Source organism: Corvus brachyrhynchos, unplaced genomic scaffold (assembly GCF_000691975.1).
Source record: "Corvus brachyrhynchos isolate BGI_N302 unplaced genomic scaffold, ASM69197v1 scaffold221, whole genome shotgun sequence".
Classification (NCBI taxonomy): domain Eukaryota; kingdom Metazoa; phylum Chordata; class Aves; order Passeriformes; family Corvidae; genus Corvus; species Corvus brachyrhynchos.
In genome coordinates, this window is record NW_008236622.1 from 2,556,620 (window position 1) to 2,576,820 (window position 20,201).

Genomic DNA, 20,201 nt, shown 5'->3' on the forward strand with positions numbered 1-20,201 from the left:
TTTTTTTGCATAGGCTCTGTAAGAAAATTCAGTTCTAGGCTGAATAGTTCCAGCTAGGAAAAAAACCCCACAACCATACTGTCCATTTAGAAATTTGAACAACTGAGGTGTATTTTTTTTTTTAATCAAAGTGTGGTTCAACATTAAGTATAGCTAAATTTAATTCAAAAATCTTTCTACAAAGTAAAAAAACTAGAAGCATTTCAAATAATGCAGAATTAATTCACAAGAATTAATTCAACAGGAATTCAACATTTCAAAAAAAATATATATATATACACACATACACTGGGAGGCATTTAGCTTGAAAGTATTTAAAGACTCAAAATATTTTGTTTGTTTTGAGACCAAACTGAAAAATCACTCACAAAGAAAGAGGAAAAATACAGACTTACTGGTTTATTCATTTATTCCCTGGTTTTCCTGGGTCTCAGAGAGCAAGTTTCTCTGCATGTTGTAGTTTGATAAACAGACCACAAAGAGTAAACTCAACTTAATTCCTGATTTCTGTATACCAGGGAGGCAGATGGATATGAGAGAGTTTGCTAGACAAGAGCACACTCAGGAACAGTGTGGGAGATGATCTACACCAGCACTGATGAAAACAAAGCTACTTCTCTGGTATCAGAGTAGGTGACCCATCTTGTAGCACCAGGCCCCAGGATGTGGCCTCTTAGTGCTGGAGAAGACACAATGAGCCAATAAAACACCAAAGTGCCTGTAGGCACCTCATGCAGAGCCAGATATCTTTAGAAACCTCAGCTATAAACCATTAGGCACCAAATCCCCATATAAGATGTAAGTCATGGCTCTTCACATTAGTGCAGCAGTAGTCCAGAGCTACACAGTGACAAACTGAGTTCAAGTATCCACGTTACTCATCCTCCCCAGAAGTCAGGTATCAGGCTCACATAGAGGTACCACCTCTCAGCTCTGAGTAAGAGGCTAAAACACTCTTGCAAGTAGGCAGCTAGAATTGAACTTCAACAACACAAAAACCCAAACCAGCAGCAAGCCAATCTGTGCCTTTTATATGGGAGGTTAATTACCAAATTTAATTGAAATTTTCTCAGCTTGAGTAATTGTCACCCCTAGGCAGGGGGTGGTACCCCCTAGGTGGAGGTGGGGCTGACTGCAGATGTACCAGCCTTCAGTTATGCTCCATGGGATTAGTGGATCAGACTGGAGGGAAAACAAAAAAAGGCTGAATGACAGAAGAGCCATTGTGGTGCTCACATAAAATGGCTTTGGGTTGCAGTGGTTAGAGGTGTTTCCCCAGGTTTTGAGGGGACAAGTTTTGACAGGTGTGCAGAGGGAAAGCTGACTCACAGTAGCCCTTTGCAGCCCCTTCTGAGGATCCCATTAGTGTGTTTGGAACTGAGGCACAATCAGTTCTGGATTCAGCTTTGGGGGAGGTGTCTAATGATTAAGCACTATGATTCTTTTACTTTCAAAATCCAGTATGCCTCTTGTGTGAAATAATTGTAGTTGCCTTCTAATGGTGTGTTCTGAGTATCCCTGTTTCTCACAGGCAGAAATGGATGTAACAGGTCCCAGAAAGAGGAATCCCTGGACCTTAATAAAACAGAATATTTTATAGTCTTCCTGATTGCAGCGTTCACAATGAAAAAAGGTTGTCAGGACTCAGAAGACAGTATGGGAAAATCACAATTAAGTCAGAAACTGACATTTTGTAGTGGTGAGGTGAAGAGAGGAACATCATTTTTGAGGCAAACGAAGAAATTTGAAAGAAAATCTTAAATATTTGGGAAAATCAAGTAATGACTAAAACTGCATCCCTGAGTGTCCTTACTAAGGAAAGCATTTAACCGGTGACTATATGAAATCCTGGGGAAACAACAGTCCTGTTTAGCTCAGGAATTTGGCACGGTGACTTAAAAAATCCCTTCCAATGGTCAAATCTATGATTAAGGATTTTATCCTGCTTCCACTGAAGAAGCTGGAAAACCTGCACTGCCTTCAGTTGAAACATGACTGAGCTGTAGTTAGAGTGAGATTTTGCTTCAAGATCCGACTTCAAAGGACAGTTGAGACTTTTTAAAGAAATCTGTAACATCAGTGACACCCTTTTCTGTTTCAATGCTGCATTTAAATAAATGTGCTTAAAACACTTTTTGATAATCTTGCACAGGCCTTGGTGAATGTCTGCAAAATATTTCTGTTACCTGAGCAGATTACCTGGTAATAGAAGTGCATCAGAGACTGTAGTTTAAAACATTGAGTCATACGGACAAAAATGGCAAAGGAAAACCTGTAAGTTTTGTGCTCCAGAGAATGAAAAACGTCAAGTCTTGTTCAAGCATCAAATTAAGTTGAATTTTTAATGTATTTGAAATTGAATTTAAAAATTTAATATGTGGTTCTTCTAGTGGAAATCTAATAAAAATAAGATGAAAACCCTGACAGTTTTAACTAATTAATGGTTTCCTGGTTTCTGACTCGTGATTTTGGACATCTGGGCTGACCACTGTGGAAGTCATATTTCATTGTAACACGTGCAGTGCTTGCTTCCCTTTACATATAAATGCTTTCCCCTAACATTTTGAGGAACTCTGTCTTTTACTACAGCCAGATTTATTATCTGATTTATTGCATGAATGCTGTGTAACTTAAGAAAGTGGTCTTGGGATTTCTACACCTTATTGAAATTCTCTGTCATTTAAAGAAAGCAACCATACTAAACAATAGATTCTAAACAAGCGCAAAAGCGTGCACACACTAAACAGGCAATACAGCTGTTACTCAGCATCACTGCAAGAAGCTACAAACTTGACTTACAGGTGCACTAGGAATCTGCAGTTCTGAGAGTCTCTCTTAGGAGAAGATGTGACAATAACACAGACTCTCAAGGTCCTTGTGATCACTTGTATCACCATCTGATTATGGGATCAAACTGAAATTGTAACATCATGTTTTGCAGATGCTTCTCTGATATTTCCTGTAATTTAATTTCTTTCTTATCTTTCACTAGTAAGTGTGTCTATCTAGATGCTTAGGTCTCTTCCATCAATATTTAATCTGAGTATTCTTAGCATTTTATGAATATGTTAGTAATTAGTAACTGTAAAATTGTTCATCCTATACACTGGACTTAAAGCATATAGGACGCATAAAAGAAGTATGGAAATTAAATTTTAAACCAAATCAAAGTCTCTGAGGGTGGAAATAATCTCAGTAATGTTATCTAGCTAAATATTACTCACCTCTCCTAAAGTAAACATGCAGCCTCCCACTAGAGCCAACAGAAAGAGCTATACCATCCCGAGGATGGCTGCAGAAGTACATTTTCCTTCCTGTTAAGTGTAAAGAGAGACAAAATATGTGTCTTAGGTAAGAGTCCTAAATTTCAGATAGTCTTATTATTCCTTCCCTTCTTCCTGATTTATTTTTCTATGTTTATGCAGTCTCAAAAATGCAGTCTTCTACAGAAAGCAGAATGTGCCTGAGGATGTGTCAGAGTTTTGTCCCCACAAATGAAGTGTGTAAAATCTCCAACAGCACAGCTGATGTTTATAGGCTCAGCACAGCACATGAGTTGTGCAGGCATCTCCCTGCTCTAAATAACTACTGAAAACGAAATGGATGAGAAAACTCAGTTAATTATTATGCCAGAACCTGGATCGCAAAAACAGGAGTACGACTGTGCATATGTCAAACCAACATCTGCATTCTAATGAAATGACCATTTTGGAAGAATATTTTGTGGTCATCCATGAAGTGTTGAGAGAGGTTCTGTAAATGTAGAAACCCTGAGAAGGTTTCCTACGGTTTTGGAAGAGCTAATTTTTCTCTAAACTGGTAAATCTGTAGCATCAAATACTTAAAAATACTTGAATCTCTTTCATTTTTCTTTTTTTCTTTACTCTCCAGGCCTTTTAATGGGATTAATTATACAGTATGTGACAAAATCACCAGATGTTGAAAGTGGGACTGTTTATGAATGTGAAAAGCTGAAATCTAGGCCATCCACTCTGCTTATTAACATAACTAATCAGGTCTACGAATATCAATACAAAAGAGAGATCAGCCACCACAATGTCAATGGTCACCAGGGCAATGCGATGCTTCAAAAGGTAAAACCTATCTTATTTTTGTTCTAAACTCTGTAAGATATTTATTTTATTTTCACCTTTGAAAGAGGAAAATAAGCTTCACGTTAAAATGAGACAGAGAGAGAGAGTCTATTCTGAGTTTAGGGTGAGCAAGGTAAGTGATGAAGAGCAGTAAAGGACCATCATTTAGCTCCAAGCTGACTGTGTGCTTGCGGAGTGGTTGCCTAAGCTGTTTCAAATGACAGTCCCATCTCCTGCAGACACTGAGTTCATTACAGACACAGCTGTTAACTTGGATTCATTGCCACTAAACCTTTATAAACCCCACTGGTATCTTTATTTTTCCTCTGTCTTCAAAGGGACTTGCTCTAGCAGGATAATGCAAGGGGAGGTTACCTCCTGTGGACAGCAGAGGAAACTGCCAACTCTAAACATCTTTCAAAACACAAACTTGTAAATATGTACTTAATGTACATTTTAATTCATCAGAGCATTCTCATACATTCTTCCACTCCTGCAGTGGTCCTCAGCAGGGACTTCGCTGCCATGGGGAGATACCATTGTGGCAATTCAGGCTGGATGCAAAAAGGGAAGTGCGGGAGAAAATTTGCAGTCTTTCACAATGTCATGCCCTTTTCTCTGTTCCAGTATATAACAAAATATTTTACTTTGTTATTAGAGTCGTTCCCTGCCTATGTAATATTTGCTTCTTATGATGTTCGCTTGTTTTAAAAAATGGCAGCCATTTGAAGAACACTGCAGTGCAGAGGCACTTTTTAAGACCTGGATTTTGTGCTCAAAGACATTGTATATTCACATGAAGCTTCTAAGCCCTTACCAATGGCTTTTTAAAATATTGCAATGCATTATTTTGCTTTCTTTCAAGTATTATTGTTTGTGTAGCACAGTAATACATGATCCTCTGTATTATACGGTTATCGTTATAAAAACTTTTAAGTTATGCTTACAATGTACACTGGGGAGCTCAGCAGAATTAGGATTTAACCATCTGCTCAAATTTCTTGCTGATGCAGCACCATTGTGTGCCTGTCTGCTGTTCTGCTGTTACTGCCAGACTTGCCCTTCTCAGAAAGAACTAGACTGTCAAGGACCATTAGAGTTGTGGTGGGTGGAGACAGGAAAATACTGTGGCAGTAAGACTAATCAGGTTTTGCTGAATCTTCATCCTTTTTTCTGCTAGCTGGTTGCAGTTGCAGCTTTGTCTTAGCCAAAGTGTGTGTTTAGTTTCCAGGGCATATGTACTAATCCATTGCATTTGATCATCTTCATCAGACCTGGTACTGAAGCTGACTTAGGACAAAGGAGGAGTACTGACTTGCACAGAAATTTCTGGTGACCTTACAGGGAACTGCCTGATCTTGTTTCCATAATCTCACTTTGCTGGAAGGCTCTTAAAAGTCTCTACTGTGAATTGTAGTTCCTCTAAATTATTGGAGAGACCTCAGTCTGCCTAGATTTTCACTTCTTTTTCCTTTAAAATTTCCTGCCAGATGCCCTCTTGAAAAGAAAATAAATAAAAAAGGAAAAGGGATAAATTCAGCTGTATTTAGGAGACAATGCCTGGCAGCCTTCCTGACTGGCAAAAGCACTAATGTAAAAAACAGAAAGCATGATCACACCATGCTCTGTGTTTTGTACAACTGTAATTCCCTTTTGACTGCAGTAAAAGTGTTTACTTAGTGCCTTTTATCAGAGAGAATAGATTGTGCCATGACTTACAAACATGTATTCTTTAGAACATGGTTTTGAATAATAAAACATGCAGTCAGGATTTCTGATGCCCACAGAAAAGATATTTTGACATATTTGCTGAATTCATTCCAAAATTAACATTTGAAAATGTTAGTTCATAAATGAAGAAAATCCTTTTTCCATCATGTTTTCAATGATGGTGCCAGCACAGCTAATGTTGCTGGCAGGTTATTTAGCTCGCTTTCAGCTTTATAACTCAAAGTGAGCAAGATGGAAAAAAGTCTCAGCTCTCACTTCCTGTTTATCAAATCAAGCTGTTAGTAAGAAGGCAGAAATAATTTTGTAGGCAGGTCTTACTCTTTTGAAGAAAAATAATCTAGAATACTGTAGCCTTAAAATATCACTTCATCTGAACAAAATGCAAGCCTTTGCACTAATTACCTCCTGTCACTTAAAAGTATTGATATAATATAGCCCACTGACAGAACACTAAGCAGTACACAGGCTTATTTAAGTTTGTTTTTTTCTCCAGCAATGCTGTAATTTTAAAGAGAATTCTATTTTATTGAAAGCTATTTGTAATGAATTGCAGTGGCTGGGCAATGTCCTTGGTCTTCCTCTGTGCCAGAAGTTGAAGGCCTCAGTGCATTTCCTCATTCTAGCATTACTTTAAAATTTTAATGGCTATTTTATAAACCATTTCCTTCAAAGGAAATGTTACATTGGTTTTGGTGGTGTAGGCCTTTTATCGCCATTCTGTACACAGGGAATTGAGGCCCAATGCTGCTGATGTATCTTTCCTGAAAGTGAACAGGAGATCCATGTCTGACCCAGGGGTCATGTCATGGGACTGTCAAGTTGATGTCTGGTAGGGCAGGTAACGCTGCTTTTATGTGTTACCTGTAATGTAGCACGCGATTGATCTCCTTCTTGAAGGAATACTTTTCAAGTAGTAATCTGCATCTGTAAACTGTAAGGAACTACCCATTTATACTTCCAAGAAAACAATTCAGAATAATCCCACAGACAGTGGAGGTGAGCCTGAGATCAGTCCTGATAAGAAGATACAATTAAAACCTATCATATCAAATTAAATGCTACTTTATTTGTTCTTACCCTCTCTTCTGTCCTTTCTGGCAGATGACCTTTGATCCTTCCATCTTCTTCAATATTTTGCTGCCACCCATTATATTTCATGCTGGATATAGTTTGAAGAAGGTATGTGTCTTTTTCCTTATGTGACAAAAGGGACTGAGTGTGGCTGCTGCTCTGTAGACCCAACAGGCCAGTGACAGAGGACAGAGTCAGCTAACAATTATATTGCCTGGGAAGAACTTGGCAGGAACGGATTAAAATGAATGATCCATGGCCCTCATTCTGCTCCCTTTCTGTCCCTGTGCAAAGATCTGATCGTGCAGTTTAGGACACTTAGGCCTCCCTGTTTTCAGAAGAGACCACTTTGAATGCCGTGAACTGCAGGCAGGAGCAGCCTCTCTGTGTTTCACATCCTGCCTGATCAGGACTTTGTTCAAGGCATGGGGTTATGATACCATTTGTATCAGGTACTTCCAATGTGAAATTCTGCTAAGATCCTGAAACATTTGTCCAGATACATAAAAAAGAGGGAACTTTGATGGCATTCCGCTTGGGGAAAAAAATTAAATGTCTTTGAATTGTATTTTCCAAAATAAATAAAGCAGCCAATATTGTTCCATCTTCTATATGTGATAAGTGTTGTAACAAATGGTACTGCTAAATGTGTTTCTACTTGGTCTGGATGCTTTTTTATTCACTATATTACAAAGGACTTTCTTTCCAACTTTCCTCCCCAGAGACATTTTTTTCGTAACTTAGGATCAATTTTAACCTATGCCTTTTTGGGAACTGCCATCTCCTGCATTGTCATTGGGTAAGTGAGTGTCTTCTGCTGTTATCACATGCTTGGTATTTTTTTTCAATTAAAAACTAAACTGTAAAAATAACAGACCCTGCATGGTCAATAAATAACAGACCCTGCATGGTCAATATACTTAGCAACTTGTGTATCAGATAAAGTAATTCCTTCTCAGGGAACGCTGAGATGGAAAAGGCAAAACTCTTGGATAGCCAAGGACTGTCCCAGGCATTCAGAAAATTGTGTCCTTCATTTTTGGTCTGTGACTGGTGTAAGCATAAACTGCCTTCTACACTCCATAGCTGTAACCATCTGTCCTGAGAAATAGGACCATTGTCTCAATTGAAAATCCATGCTTCTAACCAGAATTTCTTCTAGAGAAGAGCAGATCTCTTAACAGTAAGGGAAGGACTTTAAATCTCAGAGGGGGTAGGAATAGATACCTCATGGCATATATGTAAAATAACTGGAGTAATTTCAAAGGCTAAGTGAAATTTTTAGTTGAAGATCACATGAAAAGCCTCAGTCTGGAATTATGTGTCAATTGAGCCTGGGTGACTCAATGGCTTCTACAGAAAAAGAGGAAGGAAAGAAAGTAGAGGGGCAATATATCCTGTTTTAGTTTCGGACCTGCTTAGGGAAAAGTTTCTAATTTTTTTTCAAATTTACCTAACTAAAGAAAATACTTGCTAGTCAGAAATGGATTATATCTTTCCAGGCTGGCATGGTGTGAAAATTCTGTTTGTGTGTTCGATTCACCCAATGAAAATTAAACAAAACATTTAAAAATCCTTTTGGATCTTAAAATTTCAAGTTTTTCATTATATTTATGAATTTCACATAGATACTTCAGCTCTCACATTCTGGAAAAATTCCTGATGCAGGGGAAAACGAATGAGCAGAGTTGGACTCTGCAGTGAGAGGGTCTTTGTGCCTGCCCAGAGCCTTACTAAGAGGAGCAGTGCACTGCTCCCAGTTAAGCCTGAGCATCGCTGACATCTCCTGGCATTTCTGTGCTGGGGACTTGCATGGAGATGGCTGAGCTACCTCAGTCTGGATGGTCTGGGGAGGTGATGGAGCAGTGCTGCATGGAAATGAGTAAGTCTTGCTGAGAGGCTTTGATCTTGCTGGTATTGTGCAGAGTTAAATTGGCAAAAAAGTCACAGAACTCTCTGGTGTTCAGGTGTTAGACTAGGAAGCACACTATAATTTGTAGGCCTTATTTGAGAGCCTGGGCTGTAGAACTCTGAAATTTAATCTCTGCATGATACGGAAAGGTATGTGGAAAAACCTCAGGTATTGTGAGGGCGCTTGAATTTAGAACTGGTTGAGGTTCTGTATGGACAGCAGCATCAAATTATAGAAGCAGTTAATTTTTTTAATGTCTGTCTTTCCCTTTCTTTAAGTAAAGATGTATGTGCTGCATCAAGGTATAAAGCCCTTGCTGGCATCATTACGAGATGGAACTTTCTCCTTTAATATCATTTTAATAATAGTAAAATACATGAACAACCTATAACTTAGAGTTCAATGATTTTAAAACCATTCTTTTATGTGTATGTCATCATACCTATCTTGATCTCCTAGATTCCGAATAATCAAGTAGCTTAGTAAGCATAATGCACAGGAGGTATTGTGTTATTAAAAGCTCTGCAAGCCATGGTCACTCCAAGTGCCAGGAAAATTTAGACTCTGCAATCAAAGTATGATCATCTTCTGTGCTGAAATACAAAGGAGTGTAAACTCTCAGTGTGGCTGTCTCCCCTTCATGTAAGAAAAACCACTGAACGTCTATGGGCTCAGGAAAAAGGATGCCTTTCAGACCCAAAGCTGTAACTACAGGAGGCACTGTGACATGTGTCACATTTATTGGAGGAGGAAAAGCTTCATCTCACTTTTCTTTGTGAAAATTTCCTCGAGAAATGGCACCTCATCACTTCTTGAAGTTCACAGCTTGGACAGCTGCACCACTCATATTTCTCCTCTGTCTTTATTTGCATTAACATACCTATGAACCTTGTTCTTGTTTCTTTTCTTACCCATTTATATGGCAGCGAGCACCCCTAAGGTTGAAATTATAAATTCAGTAAAAAAATCTATACCCTAACAACAGTTTGAGCTGAATGGTAGCACAGTTCTGAGGTAACAGTGGTTCTGGATCTCAGTTGGACCATTCCTGTGCTTCTTGTCTCTCTCTCTTGTCTCGGCTATTCAACATAAACCAATAGCCAACAGATCTGTGAGACTGCAGGAAAGCATTAGGGTTGTCCAACCTAGTAATGCTTTTAAACATGCATTTAGTGTATGACTCTGACATTGCCATGTTAATGGAAAATTCCAGAGCAGCTTTGATAATTTTGTTAAAATAAACATAATATATTCAATTTAGCCTATATTCCAAATACTTTCATGCCTGTATCCATGCTATTTTATTTAAAACAGAATAAATGCAGATAGAATCTACTTCAAAAAGTTCCTACTAAGAACAATTCCTACTAGCAATTCAAAGTTCCAGCCCAAAGTCAGGATAAAGATCAAAAGGAAACCTTAAGGGAGAGAGTAGTAAGCACTGGGCCTTACAGGGTGTTCTTGTACAAACCCACAACACCCACTGGAATCACTGCAGAGAAGGCAGTAATATATTCAGAGCAGGGCTTGTGTGAATGTGAAGCATGTTTGCATAATGTACATGTCAGCATAAGAAGGAGATAATGACTGCATGAAGAAGAAAGATTATATGAAAACTCTACTGAAAGGAGTGAAAAGTAAGCCCTAAAAGAAAAATATGTCTTCAGACAGAAAGGGTGAAGAACTAGTTGCTGTTACAAAAGAAAGGGCAGAACCCTGAGGTACTTCTAGGTTTCATTGCTATAAAGAAATATTTTGTGCACAGGTATGATTAAACATGTGCTTTCTTCTCATTATGTGAGCACAACACACACATAAACAGTACTTTGATATCCACAGGCTCAAGCTCTGTGTGTCTGCAGCCTCTCACTGGGGTTGTGTTCCTGCTGCCCGGGTTACAGATGAGTGAACCCTTCTGGGGCTCACTGAAGTGGCAAGGCAAAACCTGTAACAAAGAAGGACCAGACCTCTCTTTGTCAATCAGAAACAGCTGGGAAATATCATTAATAAAGAACAGAAACATCATTTGGATTGTTGCAAACTCTTAGAGTGCTAAAACGTTGCCATGGAACACACAGATACAATGGTGCCTGTCTCCTCTTTGTGAGTCTTTGCTTTTGTGTGAAAGGCCTCAAGAAAGAGGAGCTGTGTGGAATTTGAGTGAAAAGGCTATAATCAGATATTCCCACTGAGGGTGAGAGAAGGAGGAGTAAGAGAGAGTGGGGTTTTTTAGTGAAGATTGTGCCAAAACGTACTTGCTTTCAGCTAAGTACTGCTCTAAGGAATGCCTGCCCATGTTAGCTGTAAGACTGTCCTCGGCCTCTTAACATACATGAAGGATATAAAGCTTTCCCAGCAAAGCAAAATTATGCCCTTTGTACCAAATCTGACTACCAAGGATCCATGCAGAGAGATCCTATAAGGGAAAGGGGAAACTCTCCCTCTCCAAGCCCTATTGACTGCAGAATTGCTGAAGTGGTCCCCTTCATGGTGAACAGTCTGCTGACTCCAGGTCTGCATGACATAAGATTATATAAGATCCAGTCTTTCAACAGATCTTTTCTCTGTCAGTGGTTCCAGCTTCCTATCTTCTGAAGAGTAGTGTGGAATAATCACTGAGACAGCTCTTTCTTCCTAAGAAAAGCCATACAGGCCAAGTCTCTCTGAGGCTCAGTCTGATACAGAGCAGGCAGTCTTTTGTTGGAGGAGACTTCTTGAGTTTCATAGACTCAGAGGATAACTTAGGTTAGTTATCCTAACCTAAATTAGGATATCCTGGAAGCAATGTCTGGATGTCTGTAGTCATCCAGAACTCTGGGAAATCTGTTCCAGTCTTAACCACCATCACTACAAAGACTGTCTGTTTATCCAATTGGAATTTTCCTTGCTTCACCTTGTAACCCTTGCCTCCCATCCTTTCCCTATGCAGCCCTCAGAAGATGGCTCTATGTTCTCTGGACCCACCTGAAGATAGCACTTAGCTCCACTCCCATCTACAAGAGAAAGCTCAGCTTCTGTCTCTTCTCATATGTCACAGCCCTCGAATTACCTTGGTGGTTCTCTGCTGAGCTGTCTCCTATCTGTCTTCCCTGTACTGGAGTCCAAAACAAACCCTCTATTCCAGATGTCACCTCTCAAGTGCCAACAAAAGACTTCATGTCTTCGCTTGGTTTGCTCACCGTGCTTCCATGAACACAATGTGGTTTGCAGTCACCCTGCATAGCTGCTCTTGTGAAGTCCCATTCTGATTTATGCTCCATTTGATATCCTCCAGGACTCCAGGGGTTTTCTGCACATACTTGTGTAGCCAGCCATGCTTCTGTGGGACTGCTACATAGGGTTGCTCTACTTTTCCGTATGTACCTCAATATTAGCTGTATATTATGATCACTGTAAGCTGAAGCACCACTGAGCTGATGCTACTCAGTGAGTGCATGAAAACTGGGCTGCTGAAGTATTAAATGAACATCTGCCCCCTCTTGCCTTTTTTTTAGGTTTTACACCTGGGGAAGAAGCAGGGAGAAGGACCTAATTTCAACTTCTGCAAGGAATAGTGTTCTCTTCACTTAGATTCTATTTTTAATAAACTGTGCTGGGTTACATCTTCCAGAATTGATGTCTGTCATAGATATTTTCTATTTTGATAATGGAAGAGTGCTTAAGTATTTGGAAAAATCTTGACACTATGGTAACAACCTATCAGAGCAACATATTGAGCAGCAGAGGGTGTAGAACTATTTGCATTTTTCCCCTCTTGAAATCCTTTTGACTTCTTTGATCAGCATTCTCAGTGGCAGCCAGGGCCAAGATGCCTATGCACAGGAGCACTGACATTATTAAGTTCGGCTTATCTGTGATTTTTTATTTGGTTTCACTTGGGTTCTCTCAAATTGCAATGCCAAAACAACATTTTTGATACTCAGAATGCAGCATGTCTGCAGTCACTTACTCATATTTTTCCAGCCTGTCTACTACTTTTGGCAAGGCCTGATTTTTCTGGAATTTAAAGCTATCTTAGTGTGCAACTCAAATAACAAATGTATTTGCAGAAAACATGGGCCAAGTTTGATCTGTCTTTGTGGCTGCACTGAGAATTTCGTTTGAATAAAGCTGAGATAAAAAATGAGGTTTGGATCAGAAAAAGTAGAGTAATTATAGTTTTGAACAAGTGAAGTTACAAAAAGCAAACAAATTGATAAGAGTGGTGTTAGCAAAAATCCTTCCAGGATGATCCCTGTTTTAAGAGGAAAGATGCTGGTGTTGTTATTAGCTGCTCAGTTTGCATAACCTTCTCTGGCTGGGGAGACAGGACTTCTCCATAGGTCAACTGGAGGCACAGGTGGTTAGTTTGGCTTGATTCATTCCAGTACGTCTGTGAGCCCATGGATGCTGGATTTACAGTAACCATGTCAGATCACTTCATGGCAATCAGTGCTCAAAGTTCAACTTCTAATTAAAAAACCCTCATAGAATCAAGGTATTTCTTTTGTGTGCCTGTGTTTAACTGCAGTGACTAACAGCTTGGACAAAGAAGTCTCTTCTGACATTTAAATTCAAGTGTGAGGAATAAATTAATCATACTTGATTCTCACAGGCAGTCAGGAATCCTTTCCTTTGCCATTTCTCACCATTCTACAAGTGAATATTCAAATGCTGTCTGCATATGATCACTAAATGCTGAGACTACAATAATATAATATATTTATTATTATATTATATTATATTATCTTTCTAAATTATTTTTTTAAAAACTGAATCTTGAATAGTTTTACTTGAAAACCAGGACAATTGTTTTTGTTTCTATACATAGACATACACCTATATAAGAAAAAAATTTTGAAAGAGAAAAAGAAAGGAGTATCAAGAAATATCAAATACCTATCCAGATATTTTTGTTGACCACAAGATTAGATTTTCCATCATAACTTTCTATGAAAGTAGACATTCTCCATTCAAATATCTGTGGTATCAAGATTCCACCATCACATGAAATTTTTTTCTTCACTCTTAACTGTACTGTTTTAGCAGTCCCTCTTTGTGCCTCCTAAAGAAGGATGGGTTGGACTGAATTAATAACATTTCTGCTCAAATGCAGCACTACCAAGAAATGTTCAATTTTCCTTTGCAGAGTTTACCAGGGTAAGATGCAACTCTTCAGTCAGAGATTTAGTTCTCTCATTGTTATACCTACCCAAACATTATTCTAAAAGTGAGGAGACACGCACCCGAGAGCTTCAGCAGGCAGTATTTGTGGTTACTGAGCTCTGCAAGACTGGTGATATTTTTTTATTTTCACAGGTATTTTGGTAGTTTGGCAAAGGCTAGAGGGAAGTTCAGTGAGGTTATGGGTGTGTATATTACTTTCTGCTGGAAGCTTAATGGAATATACAAATGGAGTCTGCTGATAGAAACAGTACTGAGCTTATTATCTGGCTGTTCTTTCTCACTGAAGGGCTATGGATAGACTTTACAGCCTGGAAATGAAACACTTGTAGCTATGTGCTCCAGCAGAGCAAAGCCAAATATTGTTTGGCTTGAATTTACTGTGAGGTGCTGTGGGATTCTTCTGGATTTTGGAACTGTTTCTGCAAGGGAAAATGGGGCCAGGTTAAGGGTAACAAAAAACAAAATCTCTGTTACAGAGCTCTCCATAAACTAAGAAAATAACTTTACAAGGATTATCTGCTGCTGCACCAGCTAAGCTCTTGCCTTCCCAGGTGATAACTTTTGTATTAATTTAGGCTCAATTCATGTATAAGGAAAGTAATATTTTTTTCCTAATTAAAATATTGTTTTCTACTGCATGTTCCCATCAAATGACATAAAAATCCCCAGGTCCCTCTTTCCTACACACACCACTTGTAAATAGCAAATGCTTAACCTCCCCACAAGCAAGAATAAAAGCTTCATTTTTGGTACAAACAGAAACTGGTGAGGGGGAGTGTGAAAGTATTTTGGTGCTGTAGAAATTAACTGAGGGAGAAAGAGGGAAAAAATATATATAGACCACTTGCCCTCCTCAGTGGTAGAACCCGCTGAACATCAGAGGTCTGACTTCAACAGTTTCTAACAATCTTTTGAAGCCAGATATTCAGCCTATGAGTGGAAATAAAGAGAAAACTAATACACAGACATTCACTGAATGTACTATAACCGTTGTAAGAGTACAGTGCCTTTGCTGTACCCCTTTTTTAGATTTTGGCTGCTTCCATGTCCCATCTTGGAGTGAATGCAGGCATTTTCTTTCAGTCATGAGACAGAATTGCTCCAGTTTTGCATTGACTTGAGGAAACTCAACAGAGATGATTTAGCTGAAAAATCAAGCTAAGTCTCTCCAGACTTCTCCAAAGAAGGCAGATGAACACTGAGCCCTGGCAGGAAAAGAACTAGTGTTTAGTTGTTAATGTGCAGCTCAGGTGCCCAAAGCAGTAGTTTTGATTCTTTGGTCAGTCCAAATCTGAGGTCATTCCACTGCAGTCTGTGGAGTTGCCACATACAACTCGTGGCTGCAGCTGCAAGGGGTAGTTGCTGCTTCTCACTTTTTTTCAAAGGTGTGAGGTGAATCCAAAATGGGTTTGTAAGTGTAAGTTTAGAGAAGCTTGAAAATATACACCCACTGTGATACCTGGGTTGGGGAATTCTGCACAGGGAGAAAAGAGGGAAGAGGCTTCTTCATAGCCACAATTCAGAGTTCTGGCAGGTCTAAAAGTTATAAAGTATTTTAAAAATCACCTCCTATTTGTATGACTTGTGAAATTATGAATAAGAAACTGGATTAAATCAAGACACTGATCCAAAATAGCATTTCCCAGACCACTGACACCCACACAGAGTGGAAAGTTCTTCCAAGAGTACTTTGATGCCTTCAAGTATGTGTTGCTGCAAGTTCAGTCAGAATTTGTAGCTATTTCACAATAAGCATCTGACATTGTTTACTGCGGCAGAGCTGATCATGCAGAAAACAGTTTTTCTTCTCATAAACAGATGTGCCAAGCAACAGGGTGTAATTATTTGTATCATCCAGAAGAACCTCAGCATACTAAGGAAAGACATCTATGATAGGGAAAACCAAAGGTGTGGGGCTGCAGAGACAAACAGAACCTGGACTAACAGGAGATTCATCTAAAATAAAAAGAATGTTTCATTTGGTATTTGATACCCAGCGGGTTCTCCAGGAATCCATCAAAAAATTTAAATCATGCACTCTTCTGAAAAACATGCAAATAACATTTGTTGCAAAACAGGCAAACCACTCAAGTCCAGATATTTCCCAAGAAACCGTACCCTGGAAGGAAGAGTCTGTGTGGTTTTGGTTTGGTTTTGTGGGTTTTTTTTACAAAGTGTCTTCCCAGTTGCCTTGAAAGTCAAAGCTTTAACTGCAGGAAAGAATACCCTTGAATAGAGCTCCTAGTGTCTTCTTCCCTGATATTCATGGATCCTTTAAGAATTAACACACAATGTGGCTTCCAAAGATTGCCAGTCCCCTATTTCTCTGGCTGTGGATCATCCATACCCCTGTGCAAAAAATCTTCCTTGGCTGCAACATCATTTGCAGTCTCAAGTTTGCAAGTCTGCTCTTGCAGTCTCTACAATGACTTTCAGGGAAAACATTTTTTGCAGAGCTGGTGAAATGGAAAATATGCATCCCTCATGGCCTCTTATCCTGAAATCCACTGCCTTTCTCAGTATATCCTATCTTTCCAGAGCAATTCCAGGCTACAGAGGAGATGAAAGCAGAAGGAGGTATATTGACTCTGATGTATTAGTTGATTTTCTACCTCTTAGAGATATTTTTCCACATTGCATGAGAAACCTGCACACCAAGCCTGTAGTAGGGAAGGCATCTCCACTTCAGCCCAAGCTGTGCATCGCTCCAGGCCATACATACCTGTATGGCTTTGCTAGGTAGAGAGCCAGGCCATGTTTCCTTCTAAGTCAAAATGGGCAACAGCATGACCTCTACCAGGTACACATGGACTTATGAGTTGGTTGCAAAGTGCTTCAAGCTGCTTCATGCTGAAAGGTGTAACAGAAATTTAAAACAGAGGAGGAAAAACCTATTCCACTAGAGTAGCATGGAGCTACCTGCAACCTGCAGTCTCTTCGAACTGACACCTTTACTCTTAGACAGATCAAATGCTGAGCAACATTGGGAAGTGTACAGACAGCAAGTAACTCATTGGAGCAGAAAGAGAGTGGGTGACTGAGATCTCCTACCTGTTATCTTGAAAAATTCATAATATGCCAGCTCAAAAGATGCTTTGTTCTCCCACCCACCACCATTTTACATACCCCACTTCTGAGCCAGTTGATCAAATGGTGCTCTTGTATCTGACAAGTTTTTTATAGAGCACAAGTGTTTTTGGCCTGAAATGTTCTGTAAACACACCAGCTTTCATGATGGCCCTGGGACAGATGGGGCACTTGGTGGAGACAGAACCTTCGAAAGCTGCCTTGGTCAGGTAACCAGACCCTACACAGTGAGAGGCCGATGACATTTAAATACTACACAAAGCTTTTCTTCTGAGTATTAAGACGACAATGAATCATCTAAGGTGTGTCCCTAGTCTTGGTTCTCTTTAAAATACCGATTATGTTAAGAACTCCAGTACATTTGACTCCATATTCCATACATTTGACTACGATGATAAATTGCAGCAAGTTCAGTGTACGGCCACCAATATGGACAGGGGCTGGGATACTTGCCCCATAAAGACGAAACTGAAGAAACTGAGCTCATTTAGCCTAAGTAAGAGGAGCTTTGAGGGGAGATTACCAAGAAAGAAAAGCCAAGCTCTTCACAGTAGTGCATGGTGAGAGGACAAAATTGACAGACATAAATTGTAATTTTAAAAGACTTTAAAAAATTTATCTGACTTGATATAAGCAAAAGCTTTTTCTTCATGGGGACAGTCAAGCATTGGAACAGGTTGTCTAGAGATTCTGGTTGTGTAATCTCCATCCTTGGAGGTTTTCAAAACCTAAGTGGCTAAAGCCCTGAATACTCTGATTTGATCTCATAGCTGACCCTGCTTTGAGTAGGAATTTTGACTAGAGACATCCTCTGGTCCCTTCTAACATAAGTTAGTCTAAATTCTATGTTGCTGTAAATGCCAAACCTTACAGCAGAACATATGCTGCCCCTAGTCCATCCCTTTCAGCCTTTTTCGACTTTCAACTTCCTACCACTTTTTCTGATTCAATTGTCTTGGTCCTCATTACTCCATAACCAACAGTTATCTTCCAGGCAGTTTGTCTTTCTCCTCACCTCCTCACCTTTTGTTGAAATACAGCATCTGCAATAAAAAGGTCTTTCTGAAGAAAAATTAGGATTATTTGACTTCCTTCTGAAGCAAGGACATTATGCATGAAGATGGCTCTTAAAACACTAGTTATCCTCAATTCTTAGTCAGCTCCATACCTTAAAAAGGAAAACAATCACTTTTCTTTCTGTAATACACTGATTGGGCACTTCCTTGCTCTTTGCAACACCGCCTCTCCCTAGCTAACCACTCTCTAGCTGAAGCTTAGCAGCAACCAAAATTGAAATGTGAAAAGACAACAATTACCACTCCTTTTTGACCTCTCCGCTATTGAGAGCATGGGTGCTTTTATCTCTTATATGGTATTTATGTGCACGGTGCAAATTTTGAGCAGGATGATGTCACTGATTAAAAAAAATAACACACTTGATCTGCAAAAAGACAATGACTGACAGTGAAACCTCTGCAACAGGAATTTGAGGTCACGTACAGGCACAGTGACTGACCCAGAGGCTGCACCAGTGATGTCTTTTTATAGCCTGTTGATGTATGAGAGGGTTGCTGTTCTTCAGACTTAAAATGAAAAACAATTTTTTCTTTTAAGGACACATTCCTTTCTTCCATCCTTACTACCCACTCATTGATGAAAACAAGGGAAGATTCATTTTACCGAGGAATAGGAATTATTTTCAGAGTTCTGTTTGCCTATTTTATTTAACCCAAGTGGGACTGCATGTGAAAACATTAGCTTTGTTCCCTGTGAATAATCTTCTTTTATTTGATTTTGGTAGGGGAACGAGTTAGTGTTTATGCTACCTCAATGGAAAATAAGTATCATAAAATGAAAGTAGGAAAGCAGAGAACCTATCCGAAGCTGTTCTCTATTGCAAATCATGTCATGTGGTTTATGAGACTGCCCTCCTTTGTTCATCAGGATGTGAATACCGCTGGTTTCAGTTTCTTGGCCTGTGAATAACATTCAGAGTGAGCTTGCCCTTCACCACTCTTTTATCACACTCAAATAATTTAGGATGGAATTGACCTTAGGTCCAATCCCCTGACAAAAACAAAGCTTACTTCAAAAGCCGGAGCAGGTCATGTGGAGCCTGCTGGTCGCGTTTTGAACGCACCTTGGTGTCCATCTCTGAGAAGCAGCTTTACTATCCAAGTGCCAGCTGGGTTTCAAACCAGTGGTCATTACTTTCTGAGCCCAGCAGGAGGGAGGGTGTGCCACCTTCTAAATCCTTCTGAGATGGGTGACTTAACCAGCTTTCCGTAATCTTCCTATGAAAGTTGTCTTGTCTGGCCCATACAGAAATCCCTGGTTCGTGCTAAGCATAACAAAGTACCTGTCTAACCTGTCTGCTACTCAGACGTTCTCATTCAAAGATATTAAAATACCTTTTAAGCTGGGCTTGATTTCTAGGTAGCAGAACAGTGATTTCGCTCCAGATGTGGAAAAACGCATTTGCTGACAGGTTACAGGGTGTGACTGTTCACACGGTATCAGCGACAGCTGGGAGACAACTCACAGCCCCTTGCCCTGCCCTGCCCTGTGCTACACCATTTGCAGCACAACCACGACTATCTGAAAAGCATCCTTTTGCCGTCATCATTCAGATGGCTCAAAAATTCAGGTATCACGAAGGGAGAACAGCCTCAGAGAAGCTGGCACCAGCGAGCTCTGCCGGAGCCAGAAGCCTTATCGATGGTTGAGTATCCCGGGATACTCATACGGAAATGTCCTAATCCCCTTTTGGCACCTTTCCAAAACACCCTCAGCTATGGCCAAAGGATCATTTGTGTCTGATGCTCCATCAGACCGATGCTTCTGGTTTCGTTCAGACTCTGAATGGTCCCATCCTGCTGTTGATCGCACTTTAACACGCAGCACGCGTGGCTGGGGCTGTACAGTTTTAACTCCTTCCGCTCTCAGACCCGAGCCGTCGGCTTTGCTTCCCACGCGCCAGAGAGGGGAGAAAAAACTCATCCTGACTGCTTTTAAAACACAAACAAACGACGAGAGAAGGAGCAGGCACAGCGTTTCTCAGCAGCGCCCGGTGCCGCAGCGAGCAGAGGCGGAACAGCGGGCACGGAATCCCCGCAGTGCCCGCAGCAGGCACCGGGTGG

The 20,201-nt window shown here is 40.0% G+C and overlaps 1 protein-coding gene across 2 annotated transcripts in view; it reads left to right on the forward strand.

Annotated features, from left to right (window-relative positions):
* SLC9A9 (solute carrier family 9 member A9) overlaps window positions 1–20,201 on the forward strand; it is a 180,597-nt gene that overhangs the window by 3,130 nt on the left and 157,266 nt on the right. For both annotated transcript variants that reach the window (XM_008644138.2, XM_017726473.1), the window contains exons 2-4: window positions 3,892–4,094; window positions 6,927–7,004; window positions 7,619–7,695. In XM_008644138.2, coding sequence (XP_008642360.1) covers window positions 3,892–4,094; window positions 6,927–7,004; window positions 7,619–7,695 — 358 coding nt within the window. The remainder of the gene's footprint in view (window positions 1–3,891; window positions 4,095–6,926; window positions 7,005–7,618; window positions 7,696–20,201) is intronic.